General features: G+C 37.4%; 1 protein-coding gene across 18 annotated transcripts in view; it reads left to right on the top strand.

The window, feature by feature from the left end:
* BCAS3 (BCAS3 microtubule associated cell migration factor) overlaps window positions 1-26,313 on the top strand; it is a 372,074-nt gene that overhangs the window by 132,461 nt on the left and 213,300 nt on the right. For 14 of the 18 annotated variants that reach the window (XM_074890735.1, XM_074890738.1, XM_074890740.1 and 11 more), the window contains exons 16-20: window positions 4,993-5,143; window positions 12,410-12,454; window positions 19,176-19,300; window positions 19,902-20,067; window positions 21,230-21,330. In XM_074890735.1, the coding sequence (XP_074746836.1) occupies window positions 4,993-5,143; window positions 12,410-12,454; window positions 19,176-19,300; window positions 19,902-20,067; window positions 21,230-21,330 (588 nt within the window). The remainder of the gene's footprint in view (window positions 1-4,992; window positions 5,144-12,409; window positions 12,455-19,175; window positions 19,301-19,901; window positions 20,068-21,229; window positions 21,331-26,313) is intronic. The other 4 variants (XM_074890741.1, XM_074890729.1, XM_074890727.1 and 1 more) reach the window with 1 other exon arrangement.

Below are 26,313 nucleotides of genomic sequence, written 5' to 3'. Positions count from 1 at the left end.
TTTGAAATCTGGCCTGAATTCATCAAGGCTCTTAGTTGATCAGAAGAAGACAAGTTTACTGTATTAATTCTTTCAGTTGATTGAATGCTTTTTATACAGTATTACAAGCTCGCAAGTCTAGCACGTTTTCCGCTAGGTGTAGCTTTCCTTTCATATCCAAAAATACACTTTGAAAACTTAGAATTGTGTGATTTGACCAAATGTTTAAATCTCACATTCAGGCCTTGAGAGTATTTTATGGGTTTAACAACAATTGCAAATAAAGTAACCGTAAATAAAAATTGTAGCCACCAGTAACTTCCCATTGCGGTGGCGGAGGTACGTGGAGAGCTCTGAAGCGGGAGGTGTTGCCGCCGGGTCACCGGCCCGGGGCTGTGATGAGGAGGGTGGAGGCGAGGGCGAAGCAGCGGGGCCGTGAGCCCGGCCAGGCCGTACCTGGGAGCTGCTCCTGATGTCTTTTCCACAGATGTCCAGCTTTGTCAAAAACCAGTAAATCTTGTGAAGTTTATTTTCCTTATAGCATCTGTGTTTTATAATGGTGCTTTTAATTTGTTTTTTCATTGTCTGCTGGGATTTCTTTTGTCCGGCACTTTCAGGCCTCCCTTTTTTTCTCGGTGGAAGTGAGTCCGTTAATGATGGCTGGCTTGGGAATACACCCCGGCCAGGCCGGCACGGCAGCCGCTCCCTCTGCCTAACAACAAAGCCCATTGTTGTTTTCTTTCTTCACTTTTATCCTCAACTTAATCCATTTTTCCTTTGAATATTTGTGGAATAAAATGTCTGGTAAAGCGTGGCTCAGATTTTGGGTGGATGATATGATGACGGTTTTGTTGCAGACTTTCAGCAAACAGGTACAAAGGCAGAACTAACTGATCATATTTTCAGTGTCTCAATGGGAAATGTTTATCCAAGCTAATGCTGCACTTGTAAATAAACTTCTGCTGTCAGACTACCAGAGCCACGACTTCCTTGGCTTTTTGCAAATCCCTCAGTAAAATTAGTAAGAGATTCACCAGCAGCTTAAATTGCGACATAAGACATTTTTTTTTTTCTTTTTCTCCAGTGGAAGTCTAAAAGGCTGAAATAGGATTGACTGTAGGAGTTTTCTTGACTTGGATTTAGTTGTGATCAGGAATTTGGACCTTGAGTTTGTAATATTTGAGTGAAAATAATGCAAGTGTGTCCTTTCGTGTGTGTCCTGAGCTGTGGCCCGAGCTGGAGAGGGAGTGCAGGCGAACGGGAGGATGCACACGGGGAAAATAGACCTTAGCCTAAACTGGCTTTAATGTATTCCATGCACAGCTCTTGAACTGTCATCTGAAAATCTCCTTCGTGGCAGCCCGTGGAAAGACAAATACTTGACCAAAAGGACTTGCCTTGCACGGGGTCCCGAGGGCTGTTAAGCTCACGCTCTGGGTGATTACCAAGGGAAAGTGCCTCGTCGCTCAGGATGCTCTGCTGGAAATGTTCAGAGGGATTCTTGAGAGAGCATGTTTGCCATGAAACTGTGATGATGATGATTAATTTTCTCAAAATTAATTGCAATAGAAGGTATTCTTTGAATAGTCAATAGGGTGTGATATGTGTGTAGCTGTCGGAATACAACCAAGTTAGTGTTTAAATAGTCAGTGCTAAGTGAAGCTGCTCTGTTGAAGCTCTAGTTCCAGGGGTTTATTCTGTATTAATACACATATGTCCTTACAAGAATGACTGTCCACATGTGGCAAGGTAACTTGAGTACAGAATTCTGCTGTATGAAAAATGTTTGATATTTCTAGCGGACTTAAACTTTGGCTTATTTGTTGCTTGTCCTTTGACAGTGAATCAACAACTGCTTGAGCTGTAGAAATAATGTTGATGCTTGACTGCGTTCTTTGTGCTCTTTTGGCCTGATACAGCAGTCCTGTGCACACGCAACTCCCGTTTACTGCAGGAGGAGTTTCTTGCTTCGAAGGGCTGGAGGAATGGAGGGTGACTTTGTTGAGTTTCTGGATGGGTACAACAGCACACCTTAAAATTACGGGTTTTAAAATGACTTACTAAACATAATGCGTGACACTTATTTGTTCCAGTGAAATTCAGAACGTACAACACAGCTTTTGGTGAAGGCTTAGGAAAGGATCTAGACATAGAGTGCATTTACTGGATCCCCAAGGCTATGCAGTTAAGATGACAAGCATGTACCTCTCTGATAGGTCTGAGGCAACATACAATGAAGATATAACAGTATAGAACATTTCCATCATAAAAATAGCTAAAAATAGTTCAGTGAAAATGAAAGCAAATATTTTTACTTTTTCTATTCAGCACTTTTTTCTTTAACCTTACTCATCTGCACCATCTTAATATTATTGTAGTCAGATTTTCAAGAAAAACTTTACTGTCAGAAATAATTTGTCTCCTTTTTGTATCATTCCAACTTTTAATTTTTGACTTTATCACTTCTAATTACATGTATTTGTGGTTAAGCAGCTGAACGTTGCTGCAGAAAATACAGATTGGCAGGCAATAGTTATTGGGATATGTGTTAGATATTTACAGCTTTTCCATTTGTCATAGCTAAATTTTGTAATCATGTTTGTGCTGTGAAGTGCAGTGCATTATGAGCTCTGGTTTAGGTAATTTTTTATTGATGTTTGTATACCTCAGATTAAGCTATACATTTAAAAATGAAATGCTTGACATCTGAATGTGTTTTTCCAAAGAATCATCATCTTGGATTTTGGACCCATTCAACATCTCTTTTACATGTTTTTAGTTCTGTCTGTATAGTTTAGTCATTCTGTTGTTTGCTTTGTGTTTTCTTTTCTTATGTGAGCCTAAAAATTTGTAGGATGTTGTTGCTACAATTAATAAAAAATTCCTAAGTGATGACTTAATCCTGCAGTTTTCTGAGTATCCTTAACTGCCTCGGGATTCCTCAGCTTGTGTGAAAATAAAGCAGCTCATCCTTGTGTAGGAAGGACATCTGTAAATGCCTCACTTCTCTGCATGCAAATATTCTGTTGAATCAGCTGAAGGTTTTTGCATATGGAAAACTACATGATGTTGGGAGCGGAGGGCACTGAGTAATTAAATGTGCCTTGAGAGAGAGGAAGGGAGGAGTGTTACAACACAGTCATTTGGTTCAGTAGTTCATAGTTAATCATTATATTCCTAACAAGTAAAAGAAAACAAATTACAGACATTTGCAGCCCCCTCTGTAGATAGGTCGCTGTTTGCTGTGTAGCATGCAGTTGCTCATGGTGAATACAGGAGAATGAAACACTTTCAGAGAGGCCCTGGTTACATGCAACAGTAACTAATTAGACAATAATGCAGAAAACTATTCATACTCCTTTCTACAAGAACCAAGAATGCATTTTGAAACTCATCTTAAAAAAATTAATTGCATCTCAGTCTTAATTTAAAACTGAGCTTTCCCCCCCCCCCCCCCCCCCCCCTTCCTGTTTCTTTTTATTCCAAGTTGGTGCAGGAAAATTGCTATTAATGAAATCTGCTCTCTGAGACTTCAATAGGCTTGTTATTCATTAAAGCCTTGCTATTTCTCTTAAAATGTATTGACCAGTGTTCAGGCCAGATACTTAATACAAAATACACTTTGTAATTTCATCATTTTTGTTATTGTGCGTTTCTAAGATGCAGAGGTCTATAGACTTTGTAGAAAAAACAAATAAAACCCCTAAGCTTACAGTTATATAGTATTAAAAGAAGGGTAAAGGAAGCATTGAGTGTCTTTAGGATGATGAGACATTCATTAAGATTTTTCCGCCTTCCTTTTCCTATTTTCAATCCATCTGAAGTACCATTAAAGCTTTTCAGGCAGCTTCCTGTGAGAAACCCTTTTCTGTGCTGTTTTTCTTCCTTGAAAAAAGGTGGCTGCTCTTCAGTCAGATTGTATGGATTTGGCCTGGGATTTGTATAATATCTATGTAGAATGCATCGGTTGTTTAGGAACCTAATTCCCAATATGGCTCCCTTTTGATTAAGAACAAAGCCAGCGTTTCACAGCATTATAGGAACACAGAAAAACAAGTTAATGATCTAAACCTTTTAATTCATGCTTGCTTGTCTATTTAAAGTACTTTTGATTCTGTTATAAACAGACTGGCCCCTTTTTTGTTTAACTTCTTTCTTTGGTTTCTTCACATTTCTTTCTTTACTGTCCATGAAATTTGTAGCTAGTTTCCTTTTCTAACTGAAGAATGAAAGGTTGTGACTACAGAACGATGCAGAAAGTAGGAAAGCGTATCTAAGCTGGGCGTACATCCAGCACAGACCTCTTTGAAACAAGCTAAATTTAGGGTTGTTGGGATTTTTTTGTTATGTTTTCCCCTTCCTTTTTTAAGTACCTATGTTTTGTTTTCTTCTTTTTCTTTTTTGAATGAATATGAAGTTTGTTACTTTTTTTATACTTTCTTGATTTTTACGTGTAGTTTGGCATGTCTTTATTTTATATAGTTACTTGTTATTTTCCTCCGGTCTTAGTTCAGCAGATTACTATTATGTGTGCCTCTATCCGTAGAGACAACAAAAGCAACCTTTTCAGGACTTTCAATTACTAACACTGTATGTGGTACTTTAGGAAAGTAATTCCCTTCCAGATACTCCCTTCTTTTTTTTTTTTTTTTTAAATAGAGAATTGGAATCCAGAGCTTGTTCTTCAAATCAGACTTGAAAACTTTTTGGTGAACAAAACTGTGAGGCAAGCAGCAGCAGCAGGAATAATTTCCCTTCCATGGAAGGGGACCTTATTCCCATATATAAAAATAAACATTTGCTGTTTCCATTGTCATTTATTTTTTACCTGAAATAAAGATGACTTTTTAGGTGTGTTTTGCTCAGAATAGGAGCTCTGTATTTCTTTTTTATTTTCTCTTTTTTTTTTGGCAATGAGTTCTTTAAGGCAGAAATAAGATAAATGAATGTTAGAAATTATAAATGAGGAAAAACTTCCAATAACGTGTTCTGTTACGTCTCTGTCCCATCAAGGTAAATTGAACAGCCAAGACACTTACAATAACTTCACAAACAATAATCCTGGGAACCCTCGACTCCTGCCTCTTCCGAGTTTGACTGTGGTGTTGCCTCTTGCTCAAATCAAACAGCCAATGACATTAGGGACCATCACCAAACGCACAGGGTAAGTCTATCTGCACAAACCTTTCTTAACGTTGTTATTTATAATTAATGTGGAAATAATTTGTGTTACTAGTGATACTTAGTTTTATTCCTTATTTTAATTTCAGTGTATGTAATTTAATGGCACCAGAAGGGGGGTGGGGGGAAGAGGAGACAGAAAAAGAAAACCAGCATCAGATAAGGAAACAAAACCTGCAAAACAACCTCTGAAAATTCAGGAGTATTCATTTGAGTGGGGTCATTTTCTTGCAGTCTGCCATGTGGGAAATACTGTACGCTGGCACCAGGAGAAGTTTCACACCAGAAACTGGCATGAAACATAAGCAGAGCTGTATTCAATCAGAATAAGTTATGGTTTTGCTTTATTTTTTAAAGTTTGTTTGTTTTGATTTCCAAACTTTTCAAGCAGAAACGATTTTTGACTATCAGAAATGGAAAGCCAGTAAGCCAGGTTGAGCATAAAGACCAAACTTAATCCTGCTGTTTCCTTGACCTTGTTTTTCCTCTGAAGTGACTGTTCTGTACTATGAAATTCACGTGTGGACTTTCATTCCGGAGCCAGCTGCACTTTGGTACTTCTCACTGTGCCATGATAAAGCACTTCAAAATATTTGTTGTGAAAAGCTCTACTTAAATATCTCCATATTATAACTGAGAAGATTTTGTGAGCTTCATGAACTGTAACAATTTTAAAGTTAATTGATACTGTTCATCAGTTGATATTTTTCTCTTGCTACATTTCAAATCTTCAGTTTTTGCAATTAATACATAAAGCTAGGGGGTGATTATTGTAATTTTTTCCCTCTTGCTTTTTGGTTGTTCAAATCCCTGAATATTTCTAGTTAAAAGTCTGATTGATCCATTAATTTACAGATGACTTTTATATTTTTAAGAAAAATAGATTGAGTATGGCATGTGGTTGGACAAAACAATTGAGAGTCCTACAGGTTCATAACACTTCCCTGCATTTTGGCAAACGGGTGCAGGCGCTGTCTTGCTTGCTTCAGTGGTTTCTTGTTTAAGCCCCGATAGTGAGGTGAATTTTACCTTGTGTTTCATGAAGCGGGAATTATTTTTCAGGCGAGAGTTCGGGGATATTCCCTCTCTCCCTGAGTAATTCCCATGTTCTGTGCTTGAGTGTTCAGGACATCCTGTAAAATCTGTTCTTCGTTTTGCTTAGTGCACTAAGTATGCATGATGATGTTCTGAAGCTTACGTATGTATTCACATATATACATGTGTATCTAGATACATGTCCTCCTAACAATCCAGTCCTGCTCTTGCTGCTGTAAACAGGAATTTCATTAGGCTTGTTGAGCCAAATTGTGAACTACAAACACGCAATTGCCCTAAGCACAAAGGCTGTCTGCAGATAAGTTCCTGAACTTCATAGATAATTGTAAATGGAACTTAGGAAACAGTAAAGAAGCAGTCTGAGGGTGATCTTGTGGTTTAACTTCTTCCACACATACATTTCAGTTGCTTATTTTTGCTTGCCTTTTTTTTGTTTCTGCTTACAATTTAAATGCAGGCGAGGGAAAAAGATTAAGCTAGCAATTGAGTAAATTTTGAAAGTATAGAAAGGTGTGATCTTGGATGAGGACAGGAGGGGAGGTAGGATCAGAGAGGGGTTGGTCTGGATGGAGATAAGCAGGAAGTTCCAGTTCTTCAGAGAGGAAAAATATCAAAGAGGTGTCTTGAAGAGTACAGTCAGAGGACAGAAATGTGATTCTGGGCTCTGTTGGTAGGCTCCTAGAAATGGAATAGTCACTTAAAACTACGTAGGACAGGACGTAGACAGAAAATAATAAACCACCTGAGGGTCTGCTCTGGGGAAGGTAGGGAGCAATGGGTGATGATTTGAAAAAAAGTGCTTGGTTTACAGCAGTAACTCATGCAGTGGCCTTTACAAAGGCTGCTTCCTTCGTGCTGTGGTGATACCAGGACACTTTTCTAGAACTATGGCAAATGTAGTAAGTCTGCACTATTTTATTTAATGTTTTATTCTTAAGTATCTTAAACATATTCAGAGAGTGTTCATATTCATAGTTTTAAGTAAATTTTACTATTTACAAACTGTCCCTGTCCTCTTATTTTGTGTAATTTTTAAAACTAATTAAATTTAAAATATTCAGTGAGGCTTATGTAAGGGGGGAAGACAACAGTCATGGGAAATACCCTGCTGTGTAAATGGAGTTTTCATGAATGAGGATCATAATTTTCAGCAAAGCCCATGTATATGTGTAATGCTAAGCTGAGAACTTCCTTCATTTGTTCTGCATCCAAAATATTTGATGAAAGTACACAAAATTAACATGAAAAGCTGTATTTATAAAGCAGGGATTTGAGAGGAATGCCTAGGATCCAAGAAGCCTGGCATGCCTAAAATGACCGAATTGAGACAGCAGCCTTAACTTAAACCTCCAGGGGGCAAAGCGTGTGTTTAACATATTTAACATCTGCCCTCATATTTCTAGAAACACATAGCACTGTAAGTCTGTACAGTGTAATATTTAGACAGGACAGGGACCATCTGCCTCAGTCTGAGAAGTGTAGGAGGCATGTATTACTGCAAATGGCAAAAGACAGATGTATTTACACCTACATGGTCAGCACCTTTAAGCACTGCTCCGAGGAAACAAGGCTCTTCTTTGGGAGCAGCTGCTTAACCTTCTGATTGTGCAGTGATCAGAAAAGGAGACGAACTCGCGGTCAGTTGGATTTTACAGTCACTGTTCAGTGGCCCTCAAAGCAGATTCCTTTTCTGTTGTTGCTACTTTTGAAGAATTAAAAATTTAATCTGTTGCAGTACCTTTCTAAAAGTAATAAGCAAGACTGAAAGAATACCATGTAATTAGCAGTTCTGGATTTGTCCATTTTATTTGCTTTTAACATATGAACAGCTTCTTTAATACTAGACATCTTGATTAAGTTTTGCAGGTGTTATTAACCAAAAAGTCAAGTTGGGTTTCATTCTGCTGGTATCCAAGACAGCAAAATATTTTTCAGGTACTGAAAGGACTGATCAGTGCTTTTAATATCATCTGTCTCGAGCAGAGCTGCAAAGCATGTCATTCTACTTGACAGGTGGAATGGCAGTAAATTTTTAAAAAGTGTTCACTGTAGCCCTATGGGAATGAAAGACCAGAATCTGGAGTTGTGTCATTACTGCGCTATTCATCACAGATGCTTTTTTTTTTTTTTTTCATGCAAACTTGTAGATTTTGGAACATTTTCTGATCAGTCATTGAACTCTCTTATTCTGAATGCAATTTATGTTCTCAGCACTAAGTATCTTAGAGTATTACCTCCCTTCTGCCATCACTATCATTTCCTTGTTCCCTGCCCTCTGTTTCTTCCCTTGCTTTTTCAAGTCTCTCATTGTAATTTCTGCACCTTCATCAAGCACTTAATTTTTGACCCGATATTTTGTCATCCCATTGACTCACTTTCCTGGAGTTTGTACTGTCAGCACTTTCTGAGGAGCAGATAGGCTTTCCCAAAGGGGCTCTGACACTAATTAGTAAGGAAGCATCTTATGTTTTAAAGATTAGGGGGATGCAAGACAGTAAAAGAGTTAGATTTAATAAGTCTTTATATATCTGTGCCTCAGTTTCCCTCTCAAAATTTTCATAGTAATGCTGAATTCTTCTTGAGTCTGGTGAATGGGTTAATTCACTGCACATTTACAAAGAGCTTATAGATTTGAAAGGGGAAGAACTGTATGATCCATCTCATGCTTGTCTATAAAAGGCAGTGAATCAGAGTATGTTAGAAGACAGCTTTGTGCTTTGCAGTAGCTTTATAAGCGTTCCTTGTGTTTGTGGAATGAGTTGGAGTTAGTTTCCAGCTTGTAAGAATGTTGGGACACAGATGAGCTATAATAGGAAGGAGGGAAATAAAAGATACAATAATTGCCCCAAAAGAAAAACTATTGTAAAAGTTGGTTTCTCTGACAGCAGCATTTGTTTTAACTTTCTCAAGGGATATGGTCATTATATTTGTATCATACTTCATTCTCAAATTCATTATAGCTTTAGTGAAACACCAGGATGTAACCTGCATTAGTTGGGGCTTGTCAAAATAGAGACGTCCAATGTACCTCATAGGAAAAGGAGTAAACCTGACTTTTTTTCCATCCAAAAGATTTAGATAGTGTGTTTTTAAACATGAAACTCTATCCGTTCTTCATCCCATCCCTCATTCCCCCCCCTAGTAAGGAAGGGGGAAAGTAGGTAAAGTATCTGATGCAATTTTGTCATTTTAGTGTTTCTCATTGCTTATATTATATGTACTGAAAGTCACTGATACCTGTTTGTTTTATTTTGACTCAGAGAGCTTAATTTGTCCCAGGTACTACTACTGAAGCAAACAAAAATTAGGAGTGCAATTAAAAAGTCAAGAAAAAAATTAAAAAGTGAAGCTAAAGAATCCAGCACAATAGATCAACTTTCCTGCATGCTGAAGCCAGACATTCTCATTCTGGCACATTTCTCACACATGTTTTATGTCACCTTTTAGCTTTTATAATAAATTTTGGTAATAAAGCAACTACTGTAATGATTTGTAATTGATATGAAATACAGTTATTTGCACTAAATTTTGTTCAGATGTCACCATTGATGAAAAGATTCTCACTAAGGTGACGTAAAGCGATGAGGGTTAGAGTAAGTGGGTGTTGCACAGCTTATTAAAAGCTTAAATAGTTTTTGTTAAAGAGGGTAACACAAAATTAAAGAATGTTTCAGTTTTCAATTTGCTAAAGCTCAGAATCAGATAAGAAATTAAGAAAATTCTGTTGGGATTTTGAATCATAAATCGTCTTCATTCCATAATTTTCCTTTGGAATTTCGCACTAGCTATGAGAACGGGGAACCTCGGTGAGCTTTTTGCCTTTCATTGCTCTGTTACTGTCACCGAGCGTAGCCATCTGGTGCTGTCTTTTCAAGGTTGGGTTATCCTCTAATTTGTACATTCTCTCTCAATTAGCATACCATCCATATTATGTGAAGGAAATAGTGAAAAACAATTGCTTATATAAATATCATAGGAAAAAAACGGTCATCTTAAAAGAAATCAGGCCTTGTGAACAGAAAGGAAATGTCAAGTTGTCTCTCTCACACTTAAGGCTTTTTATTAAGACTCTGTTGCAGTCTTTTGAAGTGTAATTACATTTTCTTCATGATACAAGATTTTGTATCCATGTTAAAACCAAACAAACAAACCTTCCATTGAAGCATGTATCCACCTGGGTCAATTTGTAATTAAAATAGAGTTTGTTAATTTGCAAGTATAATCAGGTCAACACAGTATGTTTGTGCAAAAAAAAAAAAAGCACCTATGTTATTTTCTTAAAATGTTCTAATGAGCTCAGCTAAATGTCATTTGCCTGCTTTTTGCAGACAGAGAAACTGAGGCAGAGAGGGAAAAAAAAACCAAAAAACTTGCCAAAACATCCAGGATCATAATTAAGAAATTCTAAGCTCCAGTCAGATTCGACCACTCTCCAATGACTCTTCAGATTTACACTAGATTCATTCTAGGTTTTAAATTATATTGACTATGTGTTATGCAGAAGACTTAGCTTTCCATTAAATATTTAAACAGTGCAATAGTGCTGGGCTGATCTTCTCTTGAGCCATTAGGATGGTCTTCAACTCAGAGACTGAATGTGTTGACTGTATAGGAGATCATACAATTCGTACAGTTCATACCATTTAATTGGGTTTTATCACTGCTCAGAGATGATATGTTACGCCTAGAAAGGCAGCTGGTTCTACCAAACAAGCTCTTTCCCCCAAAGCATTAACCAAACATTTATTTAAATACAACCAGTTAGAGGCTATACAGAGTTCAAAAAATCTTTAATATGTTTTTGGCCTATATTAGTAACAAAAAAATAGGATTTTTTCAGCAATATTCTATTCTTGATTGGATTTTTACATCTTTGCATGTCAAAGAATATATATCTTAGGTTTGTACCTTCACCTAAGTGTTTTTTTAAGAGGATGTCTTCATTGCTGTTGTGCTCGTGTCAAATTTAGTTCCCAGAATTCTTTTTTATGAGGCTGGTATCCTTTTAATTGTGTAGGCATATGGCTGAGTGCTTTATACATCTTTCTATGATAGACCTTTTCTGTTAGTTCATTGCCTGAAAATATTTCACTTGTTTCATCTAGTCAGAATTTATCGCTGAGTCAGAGTATAAAAAGTAAAATGACACATTGGCATTTACAAAATCAATTATTCAGCAATTTTGTGGATGATGTTACATCCCAAATGAGAATCAAAGAAGCCTTGAGCATGTGAGTAGCTCTAAATTTACCTCCGATTCCTCCTTTTCAGAGTTTATGCAAATATCAGTATGGTGATGGCTTTTTCAAGGGTGATGTAAAGAACAAGGGAGAAATCCATTAAAAATGCACTAAAATTAATAGTGTGTGATACCACTTTAAAAACTATGCACTGTGCAAAGTACTTGAACAAAATCTCAAATAAAATCCTGGTGTAGATAAATTGTTGAGTCGCCAAAAACATTAAGCTCTATAGCAGGTGATTTTTAGCATCAAATACATTGGAAATAAGTTAGGGTTCTCTTTCCTGCATTCCATGGAAGCTTTTAAGTGGGGGAATAAGATTGCTGTGTCACACAGTTGCAAAAGATTTTTGAATTTAATGGTGTGTTTCTATCCTAGAAAAAGGCCTGAGTTATTTTCTCTAAATGGTTGTGCTTGTACCTGTCGTTTTTACTTAGGCCTTGCCTCTTTTCAGTAAATTTGTAAACCTGTCCCACTCAGACCTTCAGTGGAAAACACCCACATATTTGTTGCTTTTGATACTAATTTCCTTTTTCTATTAGTTCTGACTTCAATGTCTGTTTAAGGCTCTTGACTGCTTTTGCCTCAGATGTGTCAGCAGATTTCAGGAAGGAGACCTAAGCTGTGTCTAACGTGAATTCTAACGTTAAAGCCTGCTTGCAGCTGGTGCATTGGTTTGTCACAGCAGTTGTGCATGAAGAGCCTCCCCCGCCAGCTCCTGCTTCTGTGGGTGTTGCGTTGTCAGTGGGACCCTTCACGTGAGCAGGTGTCTGTGAGCGTCAGCATGCTGGTTACATTAGGGGTCTACATCTCTTCCAGGGCATCATGAACGGTTATAAAAACTTATTTTGTTTACCTTCTGCATAAATCTTAATAGCATGATATACAGTGTACTTGTTGGTAATCGAGTTTTCATCTAATTTCTGTGCATTTTTCCCCTTTACGTGAAGACCTTACCTGTTTGGAGCAGGATGTTTTTCCATAAAAGCTCCATGGTGAGTTCCCAGTTCAAACCCAGCATGCCTATAATTCATTTGCTGTCCTCACTGAAAATAACTCTGTGCTTAGAATTTTTAATTTTGGATTATTTTTTTTTTTTAATCTGTTTACTTGCATGGCTGATCCATAGGTGGAAGCACTGCATAATTTCACTATTAAACTATGGATGTGTGTTCACCATCAAGCATTGTCAAAGAAATGCATTCACTTTTTTTTCTTTTTTACCTTTGAGAGGGTATTGAATTTTTAAGTAGCAGAGAAGTTGAAAAAATAAATTATTTCCCAGTGAGCAAAAATGATTCCAATATCTTTCCAAACAATCCTCTTTTTTTTTTTATACATATATATATAGCTTCCTTTATTATTGTAGCACTAAGTTGCTTACAGACAGAAAACATCAATGATGACCTCTTGAAAGTAAACCAGATTAGCAGGGAGTAGACAGTAAAGTACTGCAGTAAGAGAGATGAAGCAAGTAAAATGAGCACTGCAAAATAAAAAAAGAAGCTTATCACACTTGAGAAAAAAAACACAACATAGTTCCATTAAAAGGGTATTTGAAATAATAAGTGGTTTGGGTTTTAATATGTAAAATTGCAGCATATTACAAAAATAGAGACAGAAGAAGAAACAAGTTTTAGTGAGTTTCTCTGTGTTGGTGCTTGGTTCAGTATTCACATAGTGCTACATAACCTCCAGTCACCTTTTTATAATGTGATGGGGGTTAGGTGGTTGAAGTTTTAGGCAACAAGAATGAAAGGAGTTTGAACAACTTACAACTTCCTTAGAAAATTTAGTGACTTTTGGCTAGGAGTTTTTTGGGCTTGTTTTGTTGGGGTTTTTTTTAAGTTTAGCCAAGGATACTTCTGAGCTATATCTTATCAGTAGCTGTTAGAATATTCGTATGTGGCTCTTGTTTCTACTACTAGAAGTTTGTTCCACATATATCACCCCCTAATGTCTCATCGAAATACTATCTTCAACAGAAAGAACTTCTTAAGAGCTTCATTAGGATACAGACTTCTTAAGAGAATGGCAGAGGACAGCTGGTGAGGGATATGGGAGCTGTACCAGGCAGGAAAAGCAGAGGCACTAGATGTGACACTAAAGGAAAGACGGTGACGTTGCCTTATTCCAAGAGAATATCTGGTTACTGGAGTAGTCTTCCTAAGAAATATTTTGAAATGTAGTTTACATTACACCCAAGTATTTCATCTGATGGTGATTGAGGAACTGAAAAGGCTCTGGAAGAAGACTTTTGAAAGTGGATTGTCTTAGCAAATGGATGAGTCGGTTGCCCCCTGCAAGAAGGAGCAGAGACGCTTGTCAACCAGAAATTATTTTAGATTGAGGCAAGATTAAAAGGCCTAGATTAAAGAGGGGAATATATGAAATAGTCTCAAAAATTGTTGCCTGTCTTTCACAAGACTCTTTTGTGGTTTATTTAATGCCAGTGCTAGCTCAAAAATATGGTCTTTACTAGCCTACAGAGAAATTGGGATAAAAAACACACTTTGGGTGGGGGGAGAAATCATGTTGTTTCCATTAAGGTCTTAATGAGACCTAAAATTATGTAAACAGAATGAAAGGAGATTTGACAGCTTACTGCCTGGCGAACTGAGGAGCCTACCATTTCTCTGCTTGCTGCTTGCTTTATTCCTGATTCGACAACTGGAAACATGTCTTTGTTTTCTTGTTTAAGGCACAATGGTAAATTAATTAAAACGTATGTATTTTGAGACGGATACACTTTTTCAGTAATTTTATGTGTAATGTCAAATTTCACGCAGTATTTTTCTCCTGATACTTTTGGTGCTGCTCCTGTAGTCTAGATAAAACTTTAACCTTCAGAAATCATACATGTTTCCATTTCAGTGAGTTTAGCAGTGGAGTTGTGGATAAGTGCTTTTGGTTTTACGAATCTGATGTATTTGAAGCTTGTTCATTGGGAGTATAAAACCAGTGTGATTCTCAACCTTTGCACTCTTACTGTTTGATTGGTAATATTAGAATTTGCAAAGCAGTACATTATATGTGCAATTTATTTATTTTTTTTCAAGTCATGTCACTTGTTTGACTATGAACTTAAAAGACAAATTTAAGAGGCAGCAGTATTTTATGAGACATAAATCTCCTTGAGGAACACTCTATCGCTGTACTGTGTATCCTCTGGTTTTCATAGTTGCCTATGGTTTTCAAAATATTTAATGGTATTAATTCTTATTAATTCTTTCTTACATATGGTAGAAAAATTAATATTAATAAAAAATTAAAACTAGTTAAAATTAGTCATGATCTTTATAAAGACCTAACACAATACATTTCCAGAGATTATGGCAGAGTTTGATTCGTTACAAAAGTCAACAAGTGGTAGTACTGCATTGTTTCAGTAGCTCTTAATCTTTTCTTACTGCATTGTCAACATGAAAGAACTTGCATGCTAATGCTGAGTCTCTTCGTTTCTTTTTAAGATCAAAGTAATGTCTTAATTTGCTTCTTTAGTTTGCTCCCATCACTTTTTGTGCCGTTACAATAGAAAATGCTCACGTCTGTTTTTCATTGGACATAGATACATCTGCATCTCAGTGCTTCCGCATTTAAAATGGAAATAATCCTCCAAAATTATGTTAGAGAAGTTAATTATTATCAACAACACAAATTTCCCCAAATACTGTGGTATTTAGCTGGAGTTTGGGATTAACTTGATTTTTGGTAGGTGACTTTGTTATTGACTTCAGCTGGGGTAGGTGAATGTCAACTGCTGGTAACTGAAATGACATGAACATGGTCTTCAGATGAGGCACAGCTCTTATTAAATTTATAGCAGAACAAAAACTACGTAATTGGAAGGGTTTTTTATTGCTATTGTACTCCTGCTTGAGGTTTCTGCACAGATACAATTGGGATAAAAGTACTGCTGTGTCTCATTGAATTCTTGGTGTAGTTACACAGTTGGGTGGACCCAGACAGGAAAAAGTGCGTTGTCTTTCTATCCTCCTTATGTCGTAAATATAGTGCTGTTGTTTCTAATGTGGAAGATTCACATCTTAAGGGTGAATTTTGATCCCATTAGCTTCATTTTCTTGTTTTTAGTGTTGATTCCCAACAACAAGCACTTCTTCCTGCATCACGACCCCTTTCAGTAGAAATGTGGTACAATCTTTTGAAAGTTAGTACATTGTGAAGATTTTTTTTAAATTAACTGTTTTTAAAAGTGAGGCCAATTGTGCCTTAATTTCAGTTCTTGGGATAATTTATGAAGTGCTGACAGGCTAAGAGCAAGTAAAGAGCAGGAGTTCATAGCAGAAACAAGTCATTCACCACCTACCTTCAACATTATTGTTTTGTTATCATTTATAAAACTGAGAGGGTGTTTGCATCTACATAATAATGAGGATTTATAGTTTCCAAGTTGTTAAAATATCACAATGACATGAAAATATATTTTTCTAATGGCATTACTGTTACTGAAAATAACTGGGCTTTTGAGGTTTACTGAAGGAAAGAAATTTGAGTTGGAATGTATTGATGAAAACCCAGGGATAAAGTAAAATGGTGGTAAAGTGAAAGATTCCTTAGTTAGAATAGTTTTCAGAATAGACTTGTTGACATCTCGGCAGTTTTTTCAGAAATATGTCTAAACCAATATGATGCACTAGTCTTTTTTTTGTTTGTTTGCCTTTATGTTTTAGCAGGACTAAGTTTAACCACATGAGTAATCGTGTTTTACAAGGTTTGCTCTTTCTGTCTACAAAACATCATTCTTGAAGGGAAAATGTTTTGGCACTGAAACCAACACTTAAATGCATGCCTCGAAAGATGTACATCTTAAAGACATGATGTAAATAGAATGTAGCTTAGACCATTTCCTCTAAGGCTGTTTATAACTGTATTTGGTTGAGCATTGGGCTTGGGACTGAGAGTGTGGAGAACCCTGCAGAAATGTATTGTTAGAGTACCAGCTCCCTTCTGCTTAAAGGCACAAAGAAATTGAAGTCAGTTATGTCTCTGTAGAAGTTTACTCCAGTTTGTAGTTGAGAATAGCATTTGCTCCAAATTTTTTTTCACTTTAAATTATTTTAATAACCTCAGATTGTGTTGAGTAAGAATTCAGAATATTAAGAGTATTAGCACAGTGTAGAAAGATTCTCTTTTTCAAGAGTTCTTAAGAGGAAGTGAATATGGCTGAATCATGGCTGTACTCGTAGCTTGCTTTGTGTTCACTGATGGGTAACACTGTCCTTCTGAACAACCGTGTTCTATATTAAAAACAATCATTTATTGACTGAAGTGTAGATCAGTAGGTAACAAGACTCTAATTATTGGATACATCTATATTTTCATTTTTGAAGGAATATTAGTGCATGAATATTGGAAGGTGAGAGCTAAAAATAGTTACTGATACACAGTTTCTTACAGAATTGGTTAAAAATACTGTTTCTGTGACAGATGACTACTTCAAAATGGAAGAAATCTTCTGAGTTTTTCTGAGCAGCTAATAAATACTTAATATGTTAACATAAATTTAAATATTCTAATATAGATTGTGAAGTGCCAGTGCAAGCAAGATAATATATCTATAGCCAGGACTTTTTTGGAACACAGATTTCTGACCCAGTAATCTGTAGCTGTAATTTTAACAGTTGGATATTAAGTGCTTTGTGGTGGTTCAATATCAGAGTTACTGACTATAAATTCCAATTGCTCTTTTGGGACATTCCAGCTTCTCCTACATGTATGAGAGCTTCAGGACTGATCTAAGTCCATGAAAGTTTGTCTGAATGTTTCCCTTGACTCTGGTCAGTGCAATGGAATTCGTTTTGCAAGGTCCTTTTTTTTTTTTTTTCTTTCTCCTTCTAAGTGAAAGGTGTGACCGTAGGCTTGCCACGTGTGTGATTTATGGCAAGTGGCTTAGCCCCTCTGTGCTTCAGCAAGTCCATCTGTAAAACTGGCAGAATAATACTGCACGAGGTGTTGGGAAGCTCAATTACACTTTCTGTAAATCCCTTCAGAAACCTGGCTGAAAATACAGTGCGATTGCAAACAATTAGTCTTTTCTCCCATTTTCATAAATGACCTCATTTCCAGTATGCTACACAAAAGGTATTTGCTGCTTTAGGTGAGTTCAAGTTGAAGGCAATTTTAAATGTTTCAGGTTGCATGACAGTAATGATGGAGGCTATATGTTTTTAACCATGCGCTTATTTTCCACCTGTCACTCACTGCAGCTGGTTGTTGGAAGGAAATGAAGTGTTTGAGAGCAGTGTGAGTTTTGCTATTTATTTCAGCGAGATCAGGACTGAGCTGTAAGGGACCGAGCCCTTTGGACAGGTGCTGTCTCTGCAGCCAGGTGCAGGAGTTTTGGAGAAGCCCAGCTAGTAGAGTAATTTTGGTTTAACTTGCTTTTCTTATGTTATTTTTGCATTATGTTGATTTATAATCTGTTCTTGCTTTAATATCCCTATTGGTTCATTCTGTTGAACCACTTCACCTGTATACAAGTAATCTGTCATTAACAAAAAAGAGTAGTATGAGTTAAATGCCGTTATAATTATGCATAGTGTTGGAATTGCTTTGTGCTGTTTAAAAATATTTTTCTGCTGCTTAATTCCATCATAATACTTGCAGTAATTTGTTTGCACATACATACATGCACACATACACTTCTCAGAGTTGAAGATCATTACTTAAAAATGACCAAGTTAATGTGATGGTGTAATCACAGGCTGATATAATGTGGAACAAGAAATTAATAGAAGAAAAAAGGAAAGGAGTGAGAGCTAGCAAGAGAGGGGAGCAGTCAGATACGCTACGGAGAGAAATATTAAATAATCCCATTAAAAAGACTGGAAAAAAGGGAACACGGAGAAGGAGAAATCCTGCATGAGCTTTTCAAAACAGCTTTTATCTTAAGGAAAGGGTGAAATCCTGGTTTAATGAATTGAGGAAATGCTCTGAACAGAGTTTTGAGCTCATACAAAGCAGAATGTTATGTCTCTTCAGATTCCTGTAAGGAGGAACACTAAATGGTGTTTCAGTGAAACACAGTTATAAACCACTGTATCTGCTACATGCACATTGTGGAGTTTCAGAGGAGGGTGTATCTTAATCTCTTTTCACATGATAAAATTACTGATTTGTTTTAACACGTAGCTCGCGAGTGTATGCATTGTTTCCCTTTCCTTGTATCCTCCGCATGTTGTTCCCTCTTACCCTTTTGCCCATGTCACATTTATCCTCGTGCTTTCACTGGCATCAGGACTGTGCTGAGTTACAACTGATCAGCAGTTAGCATTATTATTAGTTTCTTTTATTATTATTAGTTTCTTTGGAAAATACAAGAAAATATCGTCCACTTAGAATGACCGACCCAGAATCTGTATTTTCATTCCCAAAGGACTTACAATTATAAGTGTTTGTATTCACTTCCAGAGTTGTTTATATTGAATGCAAATATTCAATATTGGGTCTTTTAAACAGTCCAACTAATTCTCCATTATGACCCAGCGCTGTTCTTCAAGTTAATGAGTGCAGTGATCAAGGGGAATTTGGGACCCATTATTGAGAAACACTGAGAATCTGTAAATCCTGCTAAACCTTATGGGAAATGCAGATATTCACCACTTCTGGATTAATATCTTAGAATGACTATTAAGCAAGGGACATCTTAATTTTTGAGAATTAACTTTCATAATTTGCTTTTGTTCTTTTGTTAAGCAAATCCAAACCGGCTCCACAGATTTCACCCAGTAAGTCTGTGGGAGGAGAGTTTTGTGTCGCTGCAGTCTTTGGATCATCACGGTCATGGTTTGCAAACAATCCTGGTCTGAAAAGAGAAAAAGGTTGGTATATTACAAAAATAGGACTTGCATTTAAATTTAAATTCCCTATTTTATTTTCTCGTTTTGTGATAACTTCTGAGCAGATGGTTCTTATCTGTAGATTTTGTTCCTTAACCTCAGTGACAGTGGAGATTTTTGGGAACATGGTTGGGGTGATTTTGGTAATTAGGACAATTTACAAGAAATTTTAATCAGTGACATAAATCACTGATCTTTTATTATGATATAATGACAGAAAACAAACTTGGATAGTTTAATGCAAAGGTGCTGTGTGAAGTTTCACTGAAAAAGCCGTGAGGTAAAGGTGAGACACCTGTGCTAAAGCAGATGTACAAACATATATTGTGGCAATATGTGATTACCTGAACACACCTTGGTGAGAAACTCTGTTCCACCTTCTCTTATATGAGATATTTGTATTTTTTTGAAACAAGGGGGAAATTGTGTGCTTTGTACAATTTGCTCTTTGTCTCTCCAGCCCTTTCACTTCTAATTCCCATTTTTGACTGCGAGCATGTGAAGGCAAGAAACTTAAAAGAATTAGTAGTCTTCTGTTTCCGCTGTGCTATTGCAATAAGATTTTCTTTCTTCTTGCAAACAGATCAATCAAAACAGTTTGTAGTGGAGTCGTTGTATATTATCAGTTGTTACGGTAGCCTGGTGGAGCACGTCTTGGAACCGCGTCCGCTCAGCACTGCTCCGAAGATTAGCGATGACACACCTCTGGAAATGATGACGTGCCCAAGAGCCAGCTGGACTTTGGTTAGGTAGCTCATTCCTTTTTCTTCTTTTTGTCCACAAAACGGTTGTGACTTATTTTGGGGAAGAGGTGAATGAACTTCATTGTGATTTTCACCTGTATTTTTATCTTAAATACTCTTAAAGTTTTTCATTGAAAGAGAGGACTCTCGATAGCAATTTCAGGCCTACCCTTTCATATAGTTCTCTTAGTGCTTATGTGTCCGAACGGGAGCTAACCATTGAAATCCTTCTAAAGGTGTGGGGCTACATGAACATATTTATGGATCAATAGAGATCCTTATCAGTTGGTGATTTTAAATGAGCAGATTGTAATTTAGCTTTTTATATCCGGGCTAGAAACAATTATTTTAATAGTGTTAAAATACAGAATTCTGCCATGAGACATGAGTGAGGTTTCCTTGATGAAGCATTGCAAAGAATTAGGCAAGTTACCCTGTAAGTAGCTGAAGGTAGCATTTCTTAAGATAGTTGAAGAAATTATTCCTGACATGTGGAAGAAAGTAAACAAAAATTGATGAGAAAGTGTTGTCAGTGCTTTTGACGTTTTAAAATATTTTTCTATCGATTTTTCTTGGCTCCTATATTCCTTAGTGCTGCTTATGGCTGGACTAGATTGATCAATACTTGATTTACCAAGCTATTTAGGAATGGGCCACCCTAATTAAAATTACAACACAGACTTCTAGACCATTATTGTTGAAATGAGTAGGTTGTAATGGAATTGAAAATTCTAATTGGATCAATAGTCCATAACTTTACACAGCTTTATTTTCACAGTTTGTAAATGCTCAATGGCTTTACAGTATCAAAGCAATGCTAGTTAACAGAACAGAAAAGTTCCCCAGTTTCTGTTGTGTGTTTATAGAACGTCAGCATGACATACAATGGTCCTAAACATATTTACCAACTTAATCTAAACCGCCTTCATCATTTTTTTTGCGCAATACATGCTGCAGTCAACAAACAAGTATTGTCTTGGCCTCACAATCTGCACGATTTGGTCATGCTGCTCAACCGCCTGTGGTGTATTGCAGTGTTTGAACAAGCTAATTTAAATAATTACAAACATTTTGTGAGCTTGTACAGCTAATTACATGTGATGACAGAAACACTGATTTACATTCTCTGTATTAGCTGAAATATTAATAGTTTTGTGTTTTACCTCAGAACTCCTCAGTGGAATGAACTCCAACCACCATTTAACGCAAACCATCCACTGCTCCTGGCTGCAGATGCCGTGCAGTACTACCAGTATCTTCTTGCTGGCTGTGAGTAGCTGACAACTTCTTGTCTTGTCTTATGTGTGCATTTTAAGCCAAGGGTGACTTTCTGAGTTGGTTTTTCAACCCTCATTTCTTTCAGTACATGTTCTACCCCAGACTTAGGGCATCGTGTAACCAACTGTAGTGGTAATGGTAGAGTAGCGAATATAGTTTCTTTTTGATAGGAATCAAAATTGTGAGGCCATCACATAGCCAAAATGGGAGTGCTTGGCTGGCCTCGCAAGTGCGACCCCCACCCAAGTGTTCAGGGTTTCTTCACCTCGTTTCTTCTCATGCTTTTAGCCATTTCCTCTTGTGAATTCAGTACTCGGTGACAAGCGAGTGCATGTGCATTTTCCCTCTCCCCTGGAACTCCTGATTGCTGGGCTACTTCCAGTCAGTGTCTCAGGCAGCTGCTTCCCTCGGGAGCCTTGGCATCGCTGCTGGGGACGGCTGCCCACCTGCCTCGTCCTCTGTCTTACCCAGCCACGTGGTTCGCGGGGAGCCAATATGCGTGGCCTTGCATATTCAGAAACACTTATATAGCTGTAGATACATGGTATAGGTATGTTTTATATATATATATAAACCCATGTATTTTATATTGGTTTTATAGGTAAATGAGTATTTATGTTATTTTTTAATTTGACAGTTCAAAAAAGCAAAGAATATTAACGGTGAGTAGCAAGTCTCTTTTTTTTTTATCTAGGGGGTAGTGAAGATCAAAGTGATATAACAGTCAAAGTTTCACAAGGGAGCAACTCTTGGCATATGTAAAGGTACTCGTGGGGAAACCGAACCCTCTGCACAGTTGTCAGTGCAGCTAATGCCAGCATGTTATGTGACACAGGCATTTTAAAATGCAGGAAGTGGACATCTGGGCCAAAAGGCAGCGTGTCTGAATGGGACTGGTAGAAACGGCACTGGTGCCAGTTAGATCTGTTGCTGCTACCTCTCCATCTGTTGCATGTACTCAGGGCTCAGAATGTTGTGGCAGCCTACAAGGTTAGGGGCTTCCTTTTTCCATGCTGCATAGAAAAAGGAAGAAAACTCAAAAGCTAGAAAAGAATATGACAAAGTAATAGCATACAACACTGTGTTAGATGTGCCTTTTGGCTACAATTTTTTGCTAGATTCCTGCCTTATTTTACTTTGATTTATGGATATGAGTTCTGCTTTGAGGTAAAAGGTCGTTGCAAGAATGTATTTTGGTTGTATAATATTTTATTATACAAATATAGATCACTCTTTTCAAATGAGTGTGTTTAAAATTGTGTACAAGCCTATACTTAAATTTTCATATAAATATTTTGAAGCATTGAGTACAATCAGGTCAACAAATATATTTGTAATTTATATCAAAGCCTTTAATAGACACTATTAACTATAGAGCATAGGTCTAATTTCATATTGTAATTTAAGGTAACTGCTGCCACATAGTCTGCTTATGTTGCTGATGATTCATTTTGATATCTATATTTTTATCCATTGCTTATGCACCTGTTGCTGATCATGACATTAAATAACTTTTATGATAAGGAGGTAGAAAAGACAAACAGGCTCAGTCTTTCAATAAGTCATGTTTAGGTGGACATGTTTGCAAGGAAGAACATAATCTGTTTCCTGCCACCAAGGAGGTGGAGTTATGACCCTTTTCTAGCACTTTTCCGTTAATATATATCCTCCTGGCCTGTTAGTAGGTAAAATATCTGCGTAAAACAAAGCATTAGGATAAAAGGATACTTGCTTGCAGTCCATTGCTGTGTGCATTTATTGTTCTGTAGGGCTGTCAAGGCTGTTGCTTTGCAGAATTTCTAACCAGTCTACGAAACGTAACGTCTTCAGTGAAAACAGCAATACTGAGTAGTCTTGAAACAGTCTCCAAAATTAGCTTGAATTCACAGACACTACCTGTGTTTGCGAGTCCTTGCAGCTGGCCTCTTGGGGCCAGACTTCGTCCCCCGCCCCCCTCGCCCTCTCCAAATTCTCTGCTCTAGTTTTAGATGTCTTTCTCATCCATATTGGTTTCAGCTATTTCCCCTGCGTGCTATCAAGCGTATAAATATATAAATTATTGTGTGTAGTGTGCAGTTACTGCAGTATGGGTCTAAGAGCACAGAATGCTGTCTGGAGAATTTTGGATACTTTGTAGAAGTAGTTTGTCTGTTTTGTAGTTTCTGTTGAAATTAAAAGCAATGTATTGCATAGATACAGTCTGAACAGAAGTCTTTCTGTGAGCATCAGTGCTGGTATACACAGATCACATTGATTCCTGAGATCAGGGGTGGATGTGGTTCACTTCTGTGTATTTCATTAACAACTCAAATACTACGTGTTTCGAATGTTTTTGTATGGGAAACTTTTTAAAAGTTGAAGAATGAGTGGTAGCTGTATTCCAACAAAATAATAAATCTGCATTATTTGAATTACAGTGAAGAATTTTAATTCAGGTTTTAATTCACGTAATAGGAATTCGTTAAGATGGGTGTGGAACGTAAAGAAAAATAGAATAATAAACTCTAAAGACAGAAAAGAGTCTAGAGAACATAGTAAAAGTGGGATTAACAGAGAAGTGTGTGTAGGTCCAATCTTCTTTGAAGTTTTGTCTTCTGAATTTATTCTGTCTGAAGCTACTCAATGAAGTTTCTGAAAAAATGGAGTCAAACCAGGATTCACACAAAAGAGTCCAAGACACCTGTTAGCTTTCCCCCGTTAAATATATGCTAAAACGAAGTGGTCTGGCTCTGCTTACCTGCAGTAATGTAATGGGTTGTCGTTCGCTGAAGCCTGCGGTTTGATGTGCTATCACTTCCGTCAGTAAGTTTAATTGCCAGCAAATGGCTAAATAGGGGGTTAGGGTGAATGTTACATCTGTCTGCCACGTTAGTGGTAAGAGGAATTCTGGCGCCGTTTCAGGGTCACTATTTGTATCTGTCTATCAGAGGTAGAATACAGCAGTTTCTCTCAGTTTCTGTATAGCATTTCTGCCAATTGTTTGGCTCCATTAAGTGTGCAGGGGAAATAAAAGCCTGAATGACCAAGTCACAAGGGGGTATGGATAGACCCTTTCTTTGTCCACACTCAGAACATTGCATTAGGTCTCATTATCCATTTATAATAAGTGACCTTTGCCCCCTGGGTCATTGAAAAATACTCAGTGTGCTTTTTAGCACAGAGTACCTCTGTCAGCAGACGGACAGAACAATGAAACGTCTGGCGGTCTGGTTGGAGGGCTGTACTCTGCAGGTTTTCATAAATATGCAGTTTGATGCCAAAACACAGGACTAAAATCTTCCTTAGTCTCTGAAAAGTATAAAGAAGGCCAGCGAGTTCTTGTGCTAAAAAGAGAATATTCTACAAATACTGTGTTTAGTTACTGACACACAGTTCAGCTTTTAATATTTTTAAAGAATCTTAAAGTTATACTCACAGCTAATAAGGAAGTAACAAGGAACCATTGTTGGAAGAAATATTTTGTACAAGTGTCCAAGACCTTTATCCCAAGGGCATTTGTAAGTGGATTAGCACAGCTGTTTCATTGCTTTGAGGTCATCTGTGACATCTGCTGCAGAAACCTGGATCAGAGTATGCTGTTCGTATCTACCTGAGCGCTTTATCGCAGCCGTGGCTGGTGCAGGGAGGTGAGAAAGTGGGTAGCAGGAGATTTGGACCTTTCTGTAAGTTCATGGCTTGAAAGTGAACTTGCATGTTGAATTCCACAACCTGCTGGCCTGCAGGAAGCCTCGGTATCCTGCTCCTAACTCTTTCAGGCTTTTTGCAGTTGGTCAGAGTCAAAATAACCAGTCCTGAGACTCTCGTCGCCTCCCGACAGAGCAGATTTCAGACTTACTTTTGGTTTTGGAAGAGTTCATCCTGCAAAGCCCTGGATGTGTTACAGTCCTCAGACCTTCAGTGCTGGGTGTTGGGTGCTAGAAGTTTCTCTCCTACCCTTCTCAGATTTAATACATAATATTTTACCTTATTTGTGTGTCTAGTATTCCCTCTTTATTTACCTGTGTTCTGAGCAACTCCTAAATCTAATCACAACAGAGGAAGGAAATATAAGTCCCATTTTATTCTTCCTAGATGATGCTTCCTGTAACGTAAGTACCATCATCTGGTACCTGACGGTGGGAGGGGGGGCTGTGCGAGCCACTGCACGCATACAGAGGAGGGTGTCTGGTGTCCACAGGAACTTGCAGTGTAAAGGACTTGGCTTTCTTCAGAGAATCGCCACCTTTCATCAGTACTTATTCTTTAAATACTACTTTGTTCCTGCTGTTTAGGACTTGGGAATTAAGGTGCTTCTGGTAGTATAAACTCTTGAAGCATGCTGTTAAGATGTACTTTTCATGTCCAGGACAATCTGCTGTTTGTGCACAGTTTTTTTTCTACTGAATACTTTTCTCTCTGTTACCATGACCCAAAGTCTTACATATTTGATCAGCTTGACTCATGTTTCCTTAGTCTGACTTCTGTACCTTCCTTTTTTGCACGTTTGAATTCAACCAGGCATGTGCATGATACAGAATGGAATTGCAATGAAAGGAGGTAACTTTGCACAACAGCAGAAAGTCTTCCATCCTCATTTCATACTTTCAATATCCTTTCTTCCTTACCCCTCCTCTTTGAATTCACTTTTTCATTGCACTGAAGGAATGGACTGTAGTTGAGAGATCTGAAATGTGGACAATTAACGCATTAATGAGAAAGACTTGAAATCAGGCCCCAAACTGCCCCAAAAAGGTAATGAATAAAATGAGATATGATTTCTCTCCTCTGGATCTGGAAAGGGCACCTTCACATTCCAGGCAAGAGTTTTGGCTCATCAGGACCAATTTTATGGAGAAGACCTGCAGTTGTCAGAAGCAGGCCAATGACAAGAATTAATATATTAACTCGTATGCAGTACTCTTTGACAAATTGCTTACTAAATACATCAAAATTGATTGGACATTCTCTGTTTAAATTGACAAATGACTGCATTAG

Source organism: Strix uralensis, chromosome 20 (genome assembly GCF_047716275.1).
Source record: "Strix uralensis isolate ZFMK-TIS-50842 chromosome 20, bStrUra1, whole genome shotgun sequence".
Lineage (NCBI taxonomy): Eukaryota > Metazoa > Chordata > Aves > Strigiformes > Strigidae > Strix > Strix uralensis.
This window is presented reverse-complemented; position numbering and strand designations above follow the sequence as displayed.